An 18,717-nucleotide genomic window follows, 5' to 3' on the forward strand; every position below is an offset into this window, starting at 1 on the left:
GAATATCTTAAGTAAAAATATTTTCAATATCATTTTACCTATCTAAAGATAGATATGCTTTGGGAACTGTTTCTTAATTTTAAGATTTGCAAATGTGTTTTGTTGTGTTACACACCAAGCTATACTCCCCTCTTTGTCAACCTCCCTTTTACTCTTTGTCCTCTTTATAACTGTCTAATATCTTCCTCATTTTGTGACCTACCAAGACTGTTCCTGTTTCCCTGGCCTGTTTTATATGTCTTGCTTTTCAGGCATTTGGGTGCTGACCTCAAATCCACATTTATCAAGACAACAGTAAACTGCATGTCTTCTACCTTGGCCATCCTCATTCTTCTTTTTCTCTTCCCAATCCTCTGTTCAAATGGTTCCCAAGTAGAAGGACTCACAGACATCTTAACCAGGGCCCTCAGGGCCCTAGAATATCAAGCTGTCATCTACTAGAATTCTGACTTACCGCAACATGTGTTTGGAGAGGGATTTCTGTAATTTCCAACATGGCCTGGGCTGGTGCTAAAGTTAGCAAGGAGAAAACATGTTTTGTTGTTGTGTCTGATTTGGTTTTGTAGTTCAAGTCTTGGAAAATAATTCATTCTACTCTGTGATGTAATGTATACTACAAATATAAGAACCCATCAAAGGAGAGATCTTTAAATGTTGAGAGTATTTCATATATTTCTACCAAAGACTATTTCTTCCTATATTTCATATATTTCTATCAAAAGACATTATTTCTCCCTGTACTAGAATGTGTAATTTAAGCTTTAGCAACAAATCTGTAGGGTGCATTTCAACTCAGGAAGAGTTAGGAACTGGTACTTTACATTCTTTTCTTAGTTCTAAGCCCTTGCCTTTGACTTTTCACTTTTTCTCTCTCTACCTATATGAATCTGTGTGTGATTACTATTATCAAATAGCCTAAAGTGCTTCAGGAATTTACAAATGGCTATTCCCAACGCAGAAACAATTGCTATGTTATAGAGACTTCTGTCTAATGATGTCTCTGCAGATAACACACATACCCATTAACAGAAAGCCTACCACTCTTAGAATGGCAGGGAACTGGCTTCGTGCTTGAGATCCCAGTCCGAAAGCCCATTAGCATCAACAAGAATGTCATGATCCCACCCTATTTTGTTTTGTTGTGCCTTGAGGTGTGGGGATGCCTAGGCTTTTCCAAGAGGCTGGTTTCTTAAAGAAAAATGTGGCTACCAACCAGCCCTGCTTTTGTCTCTCATTGTGTAGAGGAGATTATGGAGCTGGGGGCATGGGTGCTATAAAGGATGGTTTGATGATGAGCACAGAATAGGGTGAGGCTGTCTTTACTGAAATGAGCACAACCTTTGAGTTGCACATTCCTTTATTCCTGCCTTTAACTCCACATTTGGCTCTTCACAGAAAATGATCTATAACAGAAGGGCTATCATTCCATATCCATGGCTTAAAGAAACCTCAAACTGGCATAATTGCTAGAGCTATTTATCTGCTTGAGTACTAATTCTATCTCTACAGCTGAAATAAAAGAAAGATAAATGAATAAAGTTAAAAAGCTACACATTTATTATCCTCTAGGTCCAACTACTTATAATTGTCAGGGATACATAAGTAAGGGCATTTTCAGGCAGAAGCTAGTGCTATGATATAAACTATTAAAAATTCTGCTTATGTCTTAAAACCAACAATAACAGCATAAAAGTAGAAAACTGAAGATATGTGCTTCCAGATCATTATAAAAATACAGGAGCATTTCAAAAAATTATTACTTTGGCACTTCCAGAACAATTTTCAAAAGAGTACTGAGGTCACCTTAGAATGGATGGAACAAAGCACAGGTATATTTTTAGTCAATGCAGAGAGAGTGTAAGTGGGGGCGCACTTCAAATTAAGGAATAAGCTTGTTTACAGCTTGACACATTTTAGCACATTCTTAAATTTTATTTCTACATTAAGGAAAAACTAGATACAGAGAGGTGACAGGCTGAGATGATGACATCCTAGATGCCCATAGAATCAGGGCTGCTGATATGGCAGGCTTTGAAACTCCATTCTGGATACCCAAGAGAGATATGTTCAATATTCAACAAAATCGAAGAATCGGAAAATTGGAAATCCCTTAGATGTTCTGAGAGAGAGAAAATCCTGGGGCAGAGTCAGAGGATTTGGATTTAAGCCTACAGCTATATGAGAAAGAATAAGCAAGAGAATAAAAGCCTGAGCAGTAGATTTTTAGCTACAAAATCTAATCCACCTTACAATATATTCTCGTAAAACAATTATTATGAACTGACCTGAATTCATCCTCTCTTCTGCACTATCCAATTTGGTAGCCACAAACCACATGTGACTACTTAAATTTAAATAAGATAAAAAATTCAGTTCCTCAATTGCACTAACCACATTTTAGTTAATGAACAACTACATATGGCCAGCAGCTACCACACTAGACAGAGTAGATATAGAATATCTCCGTCAATGCATAAAGATCTACTGCACACACACACACACACACACACACACACACACACACATCTACTGCACAGTGCTGCTCTATGTCCTTTCAAGGTCTGCCACAGCTTCTAGAAATTTCTAAAATTAAGAAAATAATTCTGTAGTTTATACAATGGAAGGATTTGGTTCTTTAGATGAGAAGTAGAAATTGGGTTGAGAATAGCAGTGAATGTAACTATGGAGAAGAGGGCTGGCTCAGTGAATACTCCAAAAATGTGCTCGCCATTAAGAAAAGGAACCTAAAGTCATGGTGGATGGAAGATGTCCCCATGGAACTCTCACTTCCTTGGGGGAATTAAGAGACACATCAGAATTCATTCAGGTATAAATAATAGTGAAAGGGAATATAAGGAAAAGGAGAAGAAATGTGTGGGAAATATCAGAAAGGGAGACAGAACATAAAGACTCCTAACTCTGGGAAACGAACTAGGCACGGTGGTGGAAGGGGAGGAGGGAGGGGGGTGGGGGTGAGTGGGTGACGGGCACTGAGGGGGACACTTGACGGGATGAGCACTGGGTGTTATTCTGTATGTTGGTAAATTGAACACCAATAAAAATTATTTTATTAAAAAAATACCTTCTCAAAAAAAAAAAAAAAAAAAGAATTCATTCAGGGATCACAACCTGAAAGTAAAGATGAGAGGTAGCAGAATTCTGGAACAGAGTAAAGCCTAATTTGATTACCAAATGAAATCACAACTGTTGGTATAATTCAATTCAAATTCGAAACTTGTCAAGAGTGACAAGAAATGAGAGACAAATGGAAAAATCTCATTTGTGTTTATTTTTGTAAACAAAATGATGTGTTTCACTCTACTCAGAGGCAAAGGCATGGAATCTAGTGTAATCCTTAAGTAGCCTGCAAGGTAGCTGAGCCAATAACACTTGCCATATAAGTAGATACCTAAACCAGCAGATAATCAAAGCATGGGGAAGCTCTGACTTCTCTACTGGAGATATCTTACTTGTTTTTGTTAGAGGAAAAAAAAATCAGTTGCTTAATCTCACTATTTTTTTTTCTCAGAACATGCTGCCCTCTACAGGCCACATGGATATACAGTTCAGTTATATCCAAATTAATAGGATCAGTAGCAAAGGTATGATGAAAAAGGGGAAGTAGTTGGTTATATCTGTTGTCTGAAAGGCTTTAGGATCAAGCTGAGAAACAATCAACACTTATAAGCCTCTAATAAATTATATCTCATCACCTGACACAAATATGAGAAATCATAAATAGTACTGTAATCCTATCATGGCATTTTCCTGGAGAAGCTTAAAAGTATGTTGACAGTCATTTTTCCTTTGTTTTAATTATGGAGGAGAGGGTGTGGAGAAAAGTGGAAGAAAAATGGTTGATGTGGTTTGACAGTTTTCACTAACATTTCCAGAATATACCAGTTTTGATCTAAAACTCAATATATTAAGACTAGGCTCTGAGTTGGGAAATAAAAGCCAACAAATTTAAAGGAATATACATGATTTTATTCCTGCTAAGAGTTTAATCTTTTAAACCTTGGCTGCACTGAAGTGGTCGAAATCTGGCCTAAGAAATGAGAACTACCCTTCATCTTGACTTCAAATCAATTTTTCCCTAAACAGTCATGCCATAAACACACACACACACACACACACACACACACACACACACACACACACAGCTGGTATATTTATTGGTTTAGTCACTAAAGGATTTAGCTGGACAAACATCACAAAGATGATGACTGATTTAATTGAATTTATGATCAAATGTTTTCCATTGCAGGAAGAGTGGGAAATCACTTATGGGGAGATTTGAATAATTTAAGGGAAGTTCTCTATTTGGCATTACGTTTGTATATCAAATCTTGAGGGATTAAATACAGCTGAGGCCTAGCAGAGAAATCACATGCAGATACACAAGACACACTATGTAACAATCCAACAAGGGCCAGAATATTAATCCCTTGGTGTTGATATTTCTACTTACTTAAAACTTGTTGATAGTCTGAGTATGGATATCCACACACATATATACTATGAGACTTCAACTATAAATCGCCACTAGATTCTTTCAAGATCCCCAAAATGTCCAAATGATCTAAACATGCTCTTTTAGGTAAAACAGAAGATAATTGATTTGGGGGTTGTATGCGTGTCTGTTTATGGCAGTTTAAGGTATCTTTATTTTTGTTAAAGACATAATGAAATCTATTGTTAAAGGCAATCTCATGGTGTATATAACAAGGTAACATGGGATTTGTGCTTTAGGGTATGGACTTGGCCCAATATCTGAAAGAAAAAGGCCAACTTACCTTTGGAGTTTCATAACTATTTGCTCCCCAATGATGACAGAGGTAGCAAACTGAGGCCATGCTCCTAGCCTTCATTGTGTTTCTAGGGATAAGTCATTCACCTGCCCCACTTAAAAGCCCCCAAACAGCAAGAATAACAACTTTTGGTCTCACCTCTGGATCAAGTGGACACCTAGGCCTAGCACACCTGGTTGAGTCTCACCCATCAGTCCGTGTGTGAAAAGCATAACAGAAAAGGTATAATAGATGCTTTGAACGTGATAACAGTGTCTATGGGTTTCTTTCAATCTAATTAGGAAAACTGTCTAGTAGATGTGTTTCAAGACTTAGGATAAATCAGTTTTACATTCATTATGTACAATGCTATTTGTTAACATATCACTCTTAGGAAGGAACTGCTGGGAGTGAGGTAACCTTATTTCTACATGAGAAGTATTTTTAAAAAATGATTTGGTGACCAAGCAGTTCAGCATGTGCTTCTAGAAAGGTAAAAGAAATAGTTCAGAAAAAGTCTGGGGACCCTGTATAGCAGTGGGATTCATGTTCAAGGACCATTGCTTATTTGGAACTGAATGAAATGCTGATTGGCAGGGGAGGACAGGGTGTGCTAAAAAACAAGAGGTTGGTAAGCTAATGTTGGCTGATGGTACCCCATCATTTACACCTATACTTTATTCAATCCTCACAATAATCCTGCCAAAGGAGTTAAAGACTGAGAAACGGGGGCTCAGATTGATTTGTGAGCTTCCTGAACATTACACCATTGAGTAGCAGATCTAGGATTGGAACTTGGCCCCTATGATACCAAATTATGCTGACTTCATGCATTTTCTTGCCATGTGTGCCAATTATGTGCCTTTGCAAGCCTTCCTTTTTCATTTCTATTCTTTCTTGGTTCACATCAACAGCATTTGTTGACTGTGTATTCTTACAAAGTCAGGAGGACCACCATCTACACAGCAGGTATCAGATGCACACATCAACATAGTCTATTAACTATATCTTCACATAAGTGGAAGCTGCACTCAGTTTTACAGAAAGTCTCTCCAATATAACGAGGGGGACCCTTGTCCAATCCCAATTTTCTTGACGATTAACCAAAGAAAATTGTGGAGTGGGTGATAGGGGATACAAAAGATGACATTGTTAAAATCATCTCTTTCTCCATTAACTTCTTATGTTCATCTTAATTAATTAATTAATTAATTAATTACTTTATTTATTTTTTGTTCATCTTAATTTAGTTCACAAAATTCACATTTTCTTAATCAAAATAAAATGCTAAAGATAAGTGTTGAGTTTTTCTTTTTCATAACCAGTTTTTTAAGACATAAAGAACAGTAAAAACTGAATTTCTGTTTATTTTTTACTTCTTAAAATGTGGTAATTTTCAATGTTCTGAAGCTGAATAATTAACATATGTACCCACAGGGGTCCATAGGAGGCTTATTTAGAAAAATGGAGCCCTCTCAATAGCATCTCATATGTAGCAAAGAGGAAGCTGAGCCTTTATGATATTTTCTGAGTAGAGTTAGGGTAGATCAAGGGGGCCGGGAACAACAGCAGAGAGGTGAATTCTTGAGGGAGTTCAAAAAGGGGAGAGAGCTGTGTGTCTAACCCCTAGCAGTTCCCAACAGAAAAGAGAGAGCGAGAACGCGAGAAGGAGAAAGGAATAGAGAGGCTTGCAACAGGCAGTGCCCCTCAGGAGGGAACAGCATGGCTTCTCAAGGGGAGGAGGAGGGAAGGGATGATGTCTGCTTGATGTTCTTTGATACTTCCACTAGTCCCTCTGCAGATTTATTACACTTACTTGGTTCTCTAGAGCTATTATCTTCCCAGTGTTTACAAATAAAAGATAGAGGTGAGAAGCAAAAATATAAAGGAAGATCTCTGGACACGTGAACACAAAATGCCAAGAACTTGAATGCACAGTTTCCAAAGCATCAGATATCCACACTTGTACCATGCTGGTGGGCACTCAGAAATAAATGAATAGCTTACATGTTGATCTACAGATGAGCTGCCGAGTGTGGTAGTTATGTATGGCTTTTCACATTTAAATTAATCAAGTTTAAATTGGGGCACTTGGGTGGCTCAGTGGTTGAGCATCTGCCTTTGGCTCAGGTCGTGATCCTGGGGTCCTAGGATGGAGTCCCGTGTCAGGCTCCCTGCAGGGAGCCTGTTTCTATCTCTATATCTCTACCTCTCTCTCTCTCTCTCTGTCTCTCATGAATAAATAAATAAAATCTTTAAAAAATAATAAAAAGATAAATTAAGTTTAAATAAACTTTAAAATTTAGTTCCTAAGTCACATTAGCTGTATGTCAGGTGCTCAAGGGGGCTAGTGGCTGCTGGATGGGGCAGTGCAGATATAAAAGGTTTTCATCAATGAAGAAGGTTCTGTTGGACAGCACTGATCTAGAGGGGACAGAAATCCTAGGTCAAAGTTTTCGTTATCTCAGAGGCTATTAACTTTCTTGGGAACAATGTCTTTTTTTTTCCTCTACGCAGGAGATGGATAATTATTTCTTCCTTATACAAATTTTGAGGATACCAGTGGGAACCAGGCAACATACAACTGCCAGAGTCAGAGGCCAGAGCTTGTCACCAGATGGATCAGAGATCAGATGAAACAGCCTGTGGCTGACCTGGTGAGGGCTGGGATTGCTCTCTCCACTCTCTCCTGCCTTACCCCAGGACTCACTGCTGAATAGGAAGCCCCAGTACCCACGTGTGGAAAGCAGAATGGCCCCACTCATTAAGCCTTGGAGCCTGTGAATGTGTTACTTTCCATGGCAAAAGGGACTCTGCAGACATAATTAAGGTTGCAGACCATAAAGTAGAGAGATTAACCTGGATTACGCAGGTAGGCCATTAGAAGCAGGGAGCTTTCTCCCACTGGAGGCAGAAGAGATGTGACAAGAGGGGAAGTGAGAGAACTACGAGGCAGTAAGAAAGACTCCCTGCACTAATGCTGGTTTGAAGAAGGCGGCGGCAGTGTGATGAGGAAACAGGTGGCCTTTGGTTGCTGGGTTGAGACTCCTTGCTGACAACCAGTAAAGAAAAGGGGGCTCAGCCCCACGACCACAGGGGACTGAATTTTGCCAACAGTCTAAATGAGTCTGAGAACAGATTTTCCTCAGAGACTCCAGAAAGGGCACAGGCCAACGAATACTTGATTTCGGCCTTATGAGACCCAGAGCAAAGAAACCAGCTGAGCCCATCTAGACTCCAGCTCGACAGAACTGTGAGACAATACTGCTGTGGCATTTCACACCAATACATTTGTGCTGATTTGTGATGGCAGCCACAGAACACAAACACATACCGTTTTATATTTGGAGAAGCAGAAGAACTTCTTCAGGTCGTATCCACTTCGAGACTGTTTTGGGAACCGGTTTGAGAAAGCCTGATTCTATCTGTCGTACAGCTTTCACAGAATCAAGCAGCCCAGCTGCTCCTGGAAGCTCTGTGCCACTTCAGAAGCATGGCTGGATTTTATTCCTTAATGAGCTGATGGCAGAAGGAAGGTATTAGCTGAACCATAAGTGTGTACTTTGGGATGAGGAATCCAACACATAATCGAAAAGGATGAAAAGCCATGGCCGTTGCCAGCTCCCAAGCCTGGCACATACTGCCAATTAGTAAGAGAGAAGATGGATAATTTCTGTCTATCAGAAGGGAAACAACAACAACAAAAAAAAACTCGTGCTCAACGGATAACAAACAGCATGGGGTTTGCCCCTGGCCATCACCAGTGGTTATTAATAATAGCAAATTCTTTGCTACCACAAGAAAGGTATGGACAAGAAAGCTGGCAGTGTCACAAAATGACAGAGGATAATTTCCTGGGGGCGGTGGGAGCTATGTGGAATAGGGTACAAATCTCACTAGCAGGGCCTGGATGGGTGGCCTATAGGCCTGTCTTCTCTGGCACTTAGACTGTCACAAACTAGCCTATATCCCCATGGTGCATTACCCAGCAGTGGCACAAAGGAGTCCTGAGTTGATGTGTGCGATCAGCCTGCTGCAAACACTTTCCCCAGGATAGGAGTTAGGTTTCTACTCCATCCCAGCTCTTCTGCTGCCAAAAACCTAGACCGGGAATAAAAGACATCATTTCCCAGAAAAGATCTCTCCAACCAGGGTTGTAGTGAGAACGAAACAAAACCAGATACTGATCCACTTGAAATATTAGGGTTTTAAGATCTCCTAAGATTCACTTTGGGGGCATACATTCCTGAATTATAGTTTTCAATAGCATTGATTATTTGACCTCACTGAGCATGTTTCTTTAAGCTATAAAATAGAGATGACAGTACATGTTCTGACTACTTCCCAAGATTGTTTTAAAAACATGAGGATGTGAAAGCAAATTCTACATTGCAAAAGGCTGCCCAAGTGTTAATCACTATGGCTACCGCATCACAAGCACTGAATACAGGGCAAGGAGAGTATGTGAAATCTTTGATGAGGTATGTTTCATATGTTATCAAATCTACACTATTGCTACTATTAGTAGCCAGGTGTGGGCCTCCAGCAAATTTGCCAACTTTCCTTTTGTTTTTTTTTTTTAAAGATTTTATTTATTTATTCATGAGAGAGAGAGAGAGAGAGAGAGAGAGAAGCAGAGTCAGAGGGAGAAGCAGGCTCCTTGTGGGGAACCTGATATAGGACTTGATCCCAGGACCCCAAGATTACAACTTGAGCCAAACAAAGGCAGACACTCAACCACTGAGCCACCTAGGCATCCCAGCCCACTTTCCCTTGACCAGCTTTGCTGTGTCCTCCTGGCACCTTCCTCAACCCATATCTTTGGACAGCCTTGACACTGTCTTCCTTGACTCTCTCTAGGACTACCATCAGAGCCTGGACCTCCTCTTTCTCTTTTGAAAAATCCAGTCTACAATTTTCTGGAAGAACTGTAAGGGGTTTAACCGATCGAGTAAACCTCACACCTACATTATGCTTTCAGTACCTGAACTAGTAATCCATTCCTGTGAAAATGAATGTCCCCAGAGATTTCTCTAAACTGCAGCTTTAGAGTGTCCAAACAACACCATGTGTGGGTGTCTGAGATCAGGACAAAGACCTGCTTGGATCTGACTATCCAAGAGTGTCACAAGGAATCACACCCCATGTAGTCTCCTGTTGCTGGGCTCACATCCAGAAGCTGGATAGTGGAAGCCGGCAGCTCCAGCTCATCCTGGAGTAAAGAGAATGAAATTCCAGAATGTCTGCTTTAGAGCTTGTTATCCCCAGTAAACCCAAGCCTAAAAAAGTGCATTGATGATGGACAGAATAATTTCTTTGAAAACACTGTGAGAAGAAATCTCCAGGCACTAAATAAATTAAAACTGTTACTTTGAAGTAAATAGAATTATAACAAAAATGATCAACAATGAAAAAAAAAATGTGGCAGTGGAGGAGTTAAGGCTCTGGCTCAGCTCAATGGCACCGCCTAGTGCCAACAGCTGCTCTTAGGCTCCTCTCACATTTCTCAATGTACAGAAAGTGAAAGCTCTAACTTACTTTGCAACATATTATTTTAGAAACTTTGAGATCATCTTAGAACAATAAGGCAGAGTAGAAAACGGGACCTTTCAGTTTCTTTGAGAAGGCATTGATTTAAATCTTACTGGAATACAATCAGGTAGGACAACAAGGAAAATAGGGCATTGGCAGCATAAATATACAGAGTGAAATTATACTATTGCCTTAAAAATTATTTTAAATACATTATGTTTTATGCACATGTACCACAACTATCTATCTAGCAAGTCTTATTTATTTATTTATTTATTTATTTATTTATTTATTTATTTATTTAAAGATTTTATTTAATTTATTCATGAGAGACACAAAGAGAGAGAGGCAGAGACACAGACAGAGGGAGAAGTAGGCTCCGTTCAGGGAGTCCAATGTGGGACTCGATCCCAGGACCCCAGGATCATGCCCTGAGCCAAAGGCAGATGCTCGTCCCTAGTAAGCCAACTTTAAAATATGTTCTGAAAGTGAACCATTGAATCTGAGAAAGCATTCAAGGAAAATGAAAGAATACAAAGTTAGAAAACACTTTTGAATCTTTTAAATTAGGGTTTGTGACTTGCTGGTTCGTTCAAATATATGCAGGTAAATGTCTTCTCTATTCTTGCATTTTCATTAAAGCAGCTTCATTACAATGTCTCTGTATTTGCTACATATTTTCAAAGAAGCAATGTTCTCAATTCTTAGAAGAAATTCAGTTGGACTTACCTAACAAGAAGGATTATAAACCGAACCAGAGCATGTGGACGAAGCAAGCAGGACAAGGCTGGCCTACGCCTTATTCAAGTCTGAGGACATGTATTGCTTTATCAGCCTTGAGTTGTTTTCCAAATCTGTCTTCTGTGACTTTGTGGTTTATCTCCTTGGTTCTCTTTTTGCTCCTTTCAAACCCCCAAAATTATTCAGCTCTTAAAAAGTTCCAAAACAAGCAAATGTGTTCCTGGAATCCTACCCTTAACATTGCTGGAGAGCATATACCAAGGCTGATTCTCCAGCCAAAATAATAAAAGATCTTTTAAGTGGCTGAAATTCTTGGTTGATTGCATATGCATGCCAATGTCAGACAACTATAAATAGGGAGATTTGGAAGAAAAATAGGGAGAGTCTTTATAACTCCAATGAAATAAAATGGAATGTTTTGAAGGCGGTCAGAAAACAGTACATGTATTTATAAAATTAAGATTTGTCTCCCTTTAATCCAAAATCCCCTTTAAGCAGGAAGAGCCCACACAAATCATGCATGTCCAGTATGAAGGAGCAAAAGGACTTTCTTTTCTTTATTAATATATATTTATTATTCTCAATCATATAATTAAGATTTCTTCTTTACGCTATCCTTTTGAGTTTAGGTATCTACTGGATCATTTGATATTTGTTTCCCATCACTGCTTTGTTTCCCCAGAATATTAAAAAATCATTCAAAGGATAAAATTATGGTTACTGGTATAAATGAAGTCAAGAGGGAATTGTATTGGTGTTACCTATGGCAGACTTGGTCCCCAAATAAACTGGGTCACTTGTTACAGCTGTTCAAAGAGACTTGAGTATTCATTTCTCAAGAAACTCTGACTCCTTTAGGTAGGTTAACATATCAACTAGCTTTAATAGCTGAGTTTTTAAAGATATTGCTACTTAATTTGGAACAGTGACTTACTTTTTATTAACCTACCCATCTTATATTAATCTATTGAAACTGAATTCAAATTAGTTCTTGCAAATTAGTTCACTTTATTTTGAACCTATTACTGCTGTTACCAATTGCTCCATGTTTGTAATTGTGCTTGTAGACAAATTAGTTAGCAGGGATGGAGAAAGCTGGCACTTGCTTAATAGACTTTAAATGCAGTTCTTCTGAGCCTAGACCCCACACCGAAGTGAGAGATGTTGAAATGTCGATGGTTCCAAGTTCACAAGTCCATTTGAGGAAGAATCAATAATATAATTAATGTCTCTGAATTCTCGGTTTTCTCTAAATCTCATTGGGGTCTTGTGGGCTGGAGGCTACAGCTTGGCTCTAAGGATTCAGTGCATGACACTGGGATGCCAGAGCGTAGTATTTTTATAATATTTTTAGTGATATTTTATTACTTAGTGTTTTCTGAGCTAAATCCATAAGGCAACAAAGAATAAGACTTATGGTGACTTAAAAACAGCATGGCTCTGAACAAGTTATGTTTGTAACTGCAAAATCTTACCTCAAACTCAGATTTTAATAGGCTTCCTAAAATGTTTTAAACGTCACCTAAGGGTGAGATCCAGTTTATTAAATGCTTTTGAATTCTATTTTTTAAAAAAAGCATCTGTAATGTTACAGATGAAAAGAAAGACATTAACTACAGTTTCACCAGTTCATTAAAAAGATTTTACATGAGAATATAAGATTTCCTTTAGTATTTTAGACCTTAGTTTTGGTAGAAGAATCATAAATTCTACGTTCACAGGAAATGCAAATAATAAATATCTCTAAAGTTATATCTTAAAGAGAAAACTGTGTTCTTATGTTGCAAAAAAATCATATCCTGAATTCTTATTTGCCCCCAAAAGCAAAAGCATATTTACTGACACCTAGTATCTTTTAAGAATTTAGAGATTTAGCACCAATGCACGTGGCTTTTAAGGTCTCTAAAACATCAATACCAGAGGATTGCACATTCTGATTTCCACTAATGAAATTACAACATAATTAATTAATTGTATTAATTAATTAACATAACAATTAAATTAATGATGTTGTAACATGATCAGTACCTCTCAGAGAAAAGTAGGCATCAGGTCTTAGATGGTCAGAATGAAGTGAAGCAATGCAAAGCTTGAATACTATTTCAGTTTTACTTTTCTTTTAGAAAGATGTGAAATAAGCTCGTTTCTCCTGGGGTAGAGTAATGTAATTGGATAGAAGCACCTTCTCTGAGGGGCATCCCACTGGTCACTGTGGAATGGTTGGACGAGAAAGGCATGTGTGCTGGAGGGCTTGTAGCGAAAGGTGGTGCTGAATACAAGCTACAAAAACGAATGGGGGGAATGGACCAGCTGTATATACGAAGTGGGGTCATATCCACAAAAGGACAGTGGAAGAAATATCATTCAGCCTCCTCTATGGACACTCTCTCCCATCTCTTATAGACTATTCCAAGTGGATAAGAATTACCATTTATTTTCCTGGGCAGTTTGGAGGTCATTCTAGCTCTCCCCCTCTGAAGAAAAGAAATGGCTGTTCTCCACAAATGCTATGTGTTGATTTGCCAGATATGCCTGTGACTTCAAAGATGGGGTCAGAAAGTCAATTGGTCAAATTGAAATTAAATAAAATTAAAAAAAAGAAATTCAATTGCTTTATAAATAATTGTTTTATAAGATGGTTATCTGGTTGTACAAAAATTTTTGAGCAATTATAAGAGAATATGTTTGATCATTTAATTAAGGTAGGAACTGTATACTGTGTATATTACTTGGTGTATGAAAGCACTTAATTAAAATGTTAGACCACTGATCAGTAAAGAGGGGGACGGTGAAGGGCAAAAGGGTGGAGGAACGAACACACACAGAATGTTCCCAGCAGAGGGCATGCCTCCCAGGGGAGACTCTAGATATCACAAATGGACTCTTCAAATGGCAAATGCAAAGCCTTGTGTTAGACAAAAATAATTATTCCAGTGCTCTTCTAAGTATGAATTTAACCAAAATAAACTGCCAAATCTTCCAAATAAACCACTACAGAGTTTACTGTACTCATTCCATGAGTTCCTCATAATAAGCTGGATCTACTGACAACATTAATTAAAGGCATTCTTTATTATAAAAAAGTTTTTTTCTTATTTTTTATTTTATAATTGATGGTGTCTAAAATTAAACATGTCATAAGAGTAAAAACTGAGGCAATAACACTAAATTCCCCACAGACAGAATTTTGTTACAACAAATTAAATTTTGTAAAAAAGAAATCAAAGCAGTTCCAGTTACCTTTTCCCAGTATAATGCTTGAAATATGATCTCCACAACTAATGAGACTGACTCAATCACTCTGCTTTCCAACTTTCAATGATTTATTAACAGTCTGGCTTGCAATAAAAGACCTCTGAATAACTTGAGAAACCCAGATTTTCAGATTTCATCAAATTTCAAAACCAATAAATAAAACTATTTCAATGAGATCAGATGAAAGAACAGAAATTAAATAAACAGATCACATAGATTTAAAGTGATACATGTACTTAGCTTTCCAACAAGGCTGAAGGGAACAATAAACTGAAAAAAATTGAAAGATCAATTTTATCTAGCTCAGAGTTTGTCATGGACATTATTTAGATTAGAATCAGTCATTATACTGTACGTAGATGCTACTTTGCTGTTTCTAAAATATTTATTGGAATTTAGTTGCAAGAAGATTAAGCACAATGAATTTTAGGATTTAGAATTCTGAAGCAATGCCACATTGCTTTAAAAACTCAAACTCATATATAATAACATTGGCTGAGGCTGATGCCTGGCACACAGAGCTTAACAACTAATTAATGGCTAAATGAATGGATGGATGGATATTTGGATGAGCAAATGAAAAAATGTCAAGACAAACTTATTTGGAGAGTTTTAAGAATTAAGAGAAAGACAGAGAGAAAAGAAAGAGAGAGAGGCAAAGAACAAGCACAAACTGTATAAAGACTTACTTATTCCATGCTTGCCTAAGGTTTTTAGAGCTGTACAGGGTAAAGCGTTCTGAAATAAAGAAGAAAAATGATAAACAATGTTGTTTCAAATGTATATATTAGACGTATGTTTAAAAAACCCTCAACTTTTTAAAAGATAGTGTTTGATTTAGCCATGGTTATGCTAGCCACAGTACATCTTCACCTTTAGATAGGGCAATTGCAAAGAATAAAACAGGAGGATTTTAAAATTTTAAATAATGAAGCATTGTTTTCTTTTGTTGGGGTGATTTATTTCATAATCTGGTTTCCCAGTAATTATTTCTTAGAATAACTAAGTTTTAATTGGGTCGAGAAAAGAAACACAAATTCCGAACCTTCAAACAGTAAGTAGTCTGAAGAACATTGACACATTAGTGAAGTGAGAGCTGCTGTTTTCACTATGAAGACATCTCTGATCAAATAGTCATGTTGGTTCTTTCTTATACTATTTGGTATTTTCATTTCCTTTCTTACATTTATTTGGTTTGGCTCAAAGCCAAACTACCAATGTCCTATAAGGTATGTTACATTTTTCATTGAATTATCTTTATTATATTTTAAAAGTTAAGATGTTTGTTTTACCAAGTTAAACAATAAAGCGGCACAGAACAGATACTAATAATCTCCTCTCCTCTCTCTTTTTGACTCCTGAAGATACAGCAATTGTTAATGGCTTGTGTAGGTCCCTTTCCACATATTTCTCTATGTTTATAAATACAAACCCACCCATATACACACATATAGATCTTATTTTCATTTGTAGAATAGACTGTATAATAAACAATCTCTGAGTTTTTTAAATGTATAGCAGATAGTCCTTCAAATTAAGAAAATAGATGTAACACTTGTTTTAAAACTGTATAATATTCCATAGAATAGAAGTATCATAGTTATTTGACCATTCTCCTACTGTTGGCAACTGAAATAGTTTCCAGTTCTTTTTCCCTTAAAAACAATGCTTCAATAAATATCCTTGCACATCCGTCTCTGTATACTAATGCTTTCATTTATACTGGATAGCCTTCTCCATATCGAACTGCTCAGTAAATGGTTTGCACATTTTACATTTTAATAGATGCTGACAGATTTTGTCATTTTCCAGCAATGAAAAAATAATGTCTCTTTATAGTATGCATCCCTGGAATGCAAGGATGGTTAAACACATACAAATTAATAAATGTGGAACACCACATTAATAGAAAAAACAAAAATGACATGATTATTTCGACAGATGCAGAAAAAGCATTTGACAAAATTCAATATCCATTCATGATAAAAACTCTTAACAAACTGGGTATAGAAGGAATGTACCCCAACATGAAAAAGAGTATTTTTGACAAGCCCATAGCAATATCATATTCAATTATTGAAAGGCAGTAAGTTTTTCCTTTCTCCACAAGAGTGCCCACTCTCAGCATTCCTCTTCAACATGTTATTAAAAGTCTGAGCCTGAGAAATCAGGGAAAAATAGGGGGGAGGGGGCGGGGAGAGAAAGATATAAAAGGCATCTGAAGTGAAAAGGAAGAAGTAAAACTGTCTCTCTTTGCAGAAGACATGATTTTATATACAGATTATCTTAAAGACTCTACGAAAAACCTGTTAGCACCAATAAACAAATTCAGTACAGTTGCAGAACATAAAATCAATATACAAGAGTCAGCTATGTTTCTGTATATTAACACTGAATTATCTGAAAAAGAAACAAAGGAAAAATTCCATTTATAATAGCACCAAAAACAATGAAATGCCTAGGGATAAACTTAACCAAGGATATAAAAGATCTGCACATTGAAAATTATTAAGACACTGATGAAAGAAATTGAAGACACAAATAAATGGAAAGGAATTCTGTGTTCATGGATTGGAAGAAAATGGCAAAATGTTCATACTACCTAATATCATGTACAGCTATATCTAATACAGTCCCTATCACTATTTCAATGGCATTTTTAAAATATATATTTAAAGAAAGGAGAACAAAACAATCCTAATATATGTATGGAACCACAAAAGACCCTGAATAGCCAAAGAAATCTTTGTCTAGAACAAAGCTAGAGGCATTACACCTCCTGATAACTATCTTAAAAAGTTATAGTTATCAAAACAGTATGGTACTGACATAAAAACAGACACACAGTCTAACAGAACAAACCTGAAAGCCCAGGATTAAACTCACGCATGTATGGTCAAGCAATGTCTGACAAGGGAGCCAAAACACTCAATGGGGGAAAGATAATCTCTTCAATAAATGGTACTGGGAAAACTGAATATTCACATGCAAAAAAAGAATGAAACTATTTTACATCATGCACAAAAATTAACTCAAAAAGGATTAAGGACTTAAATGTAAGACCTGAATGTACAGATGAAAACAGAGGGAAAATGCTCCTTGACACTGGTCTTGGCAATGACTTTATGGGTATGATTCCCAAAGCAAAAGCAATAAAAGCAAAAATTAACAAGTGAGACCACAACAAACTAAAAGCTTCTGCACAGCAAAAGAAACCATCAGCAAAATGAAAAGGCAACCTATGGAATGGGAGAAAATATTTGCAAACCACATATCTAATAAGAGGTTAATATCGAAAATACATGGCTTATATATTATAATCATGCAGCTCAATAGCAAAAACTCAAATAATCTAATTAATAAATGGGAAAAGCACCTGAGTAGACATTTTTGCAAAGAAGATACTCAACTGGCCAACAAGTACATGAAAAGGTGCTCAACATCACCAATCAAAACCACAATGAGATGTCACCTCATACAAGTATGAGTGGGACACTTTAGGTGATGAGGGAAGATGAGTTTCAAACAAAACAATCAACAACAGTCAGAATGGCTAGTATCAAAAAGACAAGATAACAAGTGCTGGCAAGAATGTGGAGAAAGAGGAATGTTTATACATTGTTGGTGGGAATGTAAATTGGTACAGCCACTCTGGAAAACAGTAGGAAGGTTCCTTGAAAACTTAAAAATACAACTACTGTATGATCCAGTAATTCCATACCAGGGTATGTATCTGAAGGAAATTAAATCACTAACTTGAAGATGCACCCTTATGTTCACTGCAAGATTACTTACAATATGGTAAGAACCTATGTATCCACTAATAGATGAATGGATGAAAAAATGTGATGTGTATACGCAACGGATATTATTCAGCCGTAAAAAATAAGGAAATCCTGATATCTGCAACAACATGGAGGGGCCCAGAGGGCATTATGCTAAGTGAAATAAGTCAAAGGAAGATACATACTGTATGACCTTACCTATGTGTAGAATCTAAAACAATCCTGGACTCATAATAATTAGTGGCTGCCAGGACAAAGGATGGGGAGGTTGAGAAATGGATATAAAGCAAACGATATAAATTTCCAGTTATAAAATGGATAAATTCTGGGGATATAATGTAAAGCATAGTGACTTTAGTTAAGAATATTGCATTAAGGGCAGCCTGGGTGGCTCAGCGGTTTAAGCATATGCCTTCGGCCCAGGGTGTGATCCTGGGGTCCCGGGATTGAGTCCCATGTCAGGCTCCCTGCATGGAGCCTGCTTCTCCCTCTGCCTGTGTTTCTGCCTCTTTCTCTCTCTCTATCATGAATAAATAAATAAAATCTTTAAAAAAAAAAAAAGAATATTGCATTGTATATTTGAAGACTGCTAAGAGAGTAGATCTTAAAAGTTC

General features: G+C 37.2%; 1 protein-coding gene across 10 annotated transcripts in view; it reads right to left on the reverse strand.

Annotated features, from left to right (window-relative positions):
- Nucleotides 1-18,717, reverse strand: part of CDK14 (cyclin dependent kinase 14) — a 721,053-nt gene that overhangs the window by 110,862 nt on the left and 591,474 nt on the right. For all 10 annotated transcript variants that reach the window (XM_077857033.1, XM_077857032.1, XM_077857025.1 and 7 more), the window contains one exon: nucleotides 15,008-15,056. In XM_077857033.1, coding sequence (XP_077713159.1) covers nucleotides 15,008-15,056 — 49 coding nt within the window. The remainder of the gene's footprint in view (nucleotides 1-15,007; nucleotides 15,057-18,717) is intronic.

The sequence above is a fragment of the Canis aureus genome, chromosome 18 (genome assembly GCF_053574225.1).
Source record: "Canis aureus isolate CA01 chromosome 18, VMU_Caureus_v.1.0, whole genome shotgun sequence".
Classification (NCBI taxonomy): domain Eukaryota; kingdom Metazoa; phylum Chordata; class Mammalia; order Carnivora; family Canidae; genus Canis; species Canis aureus.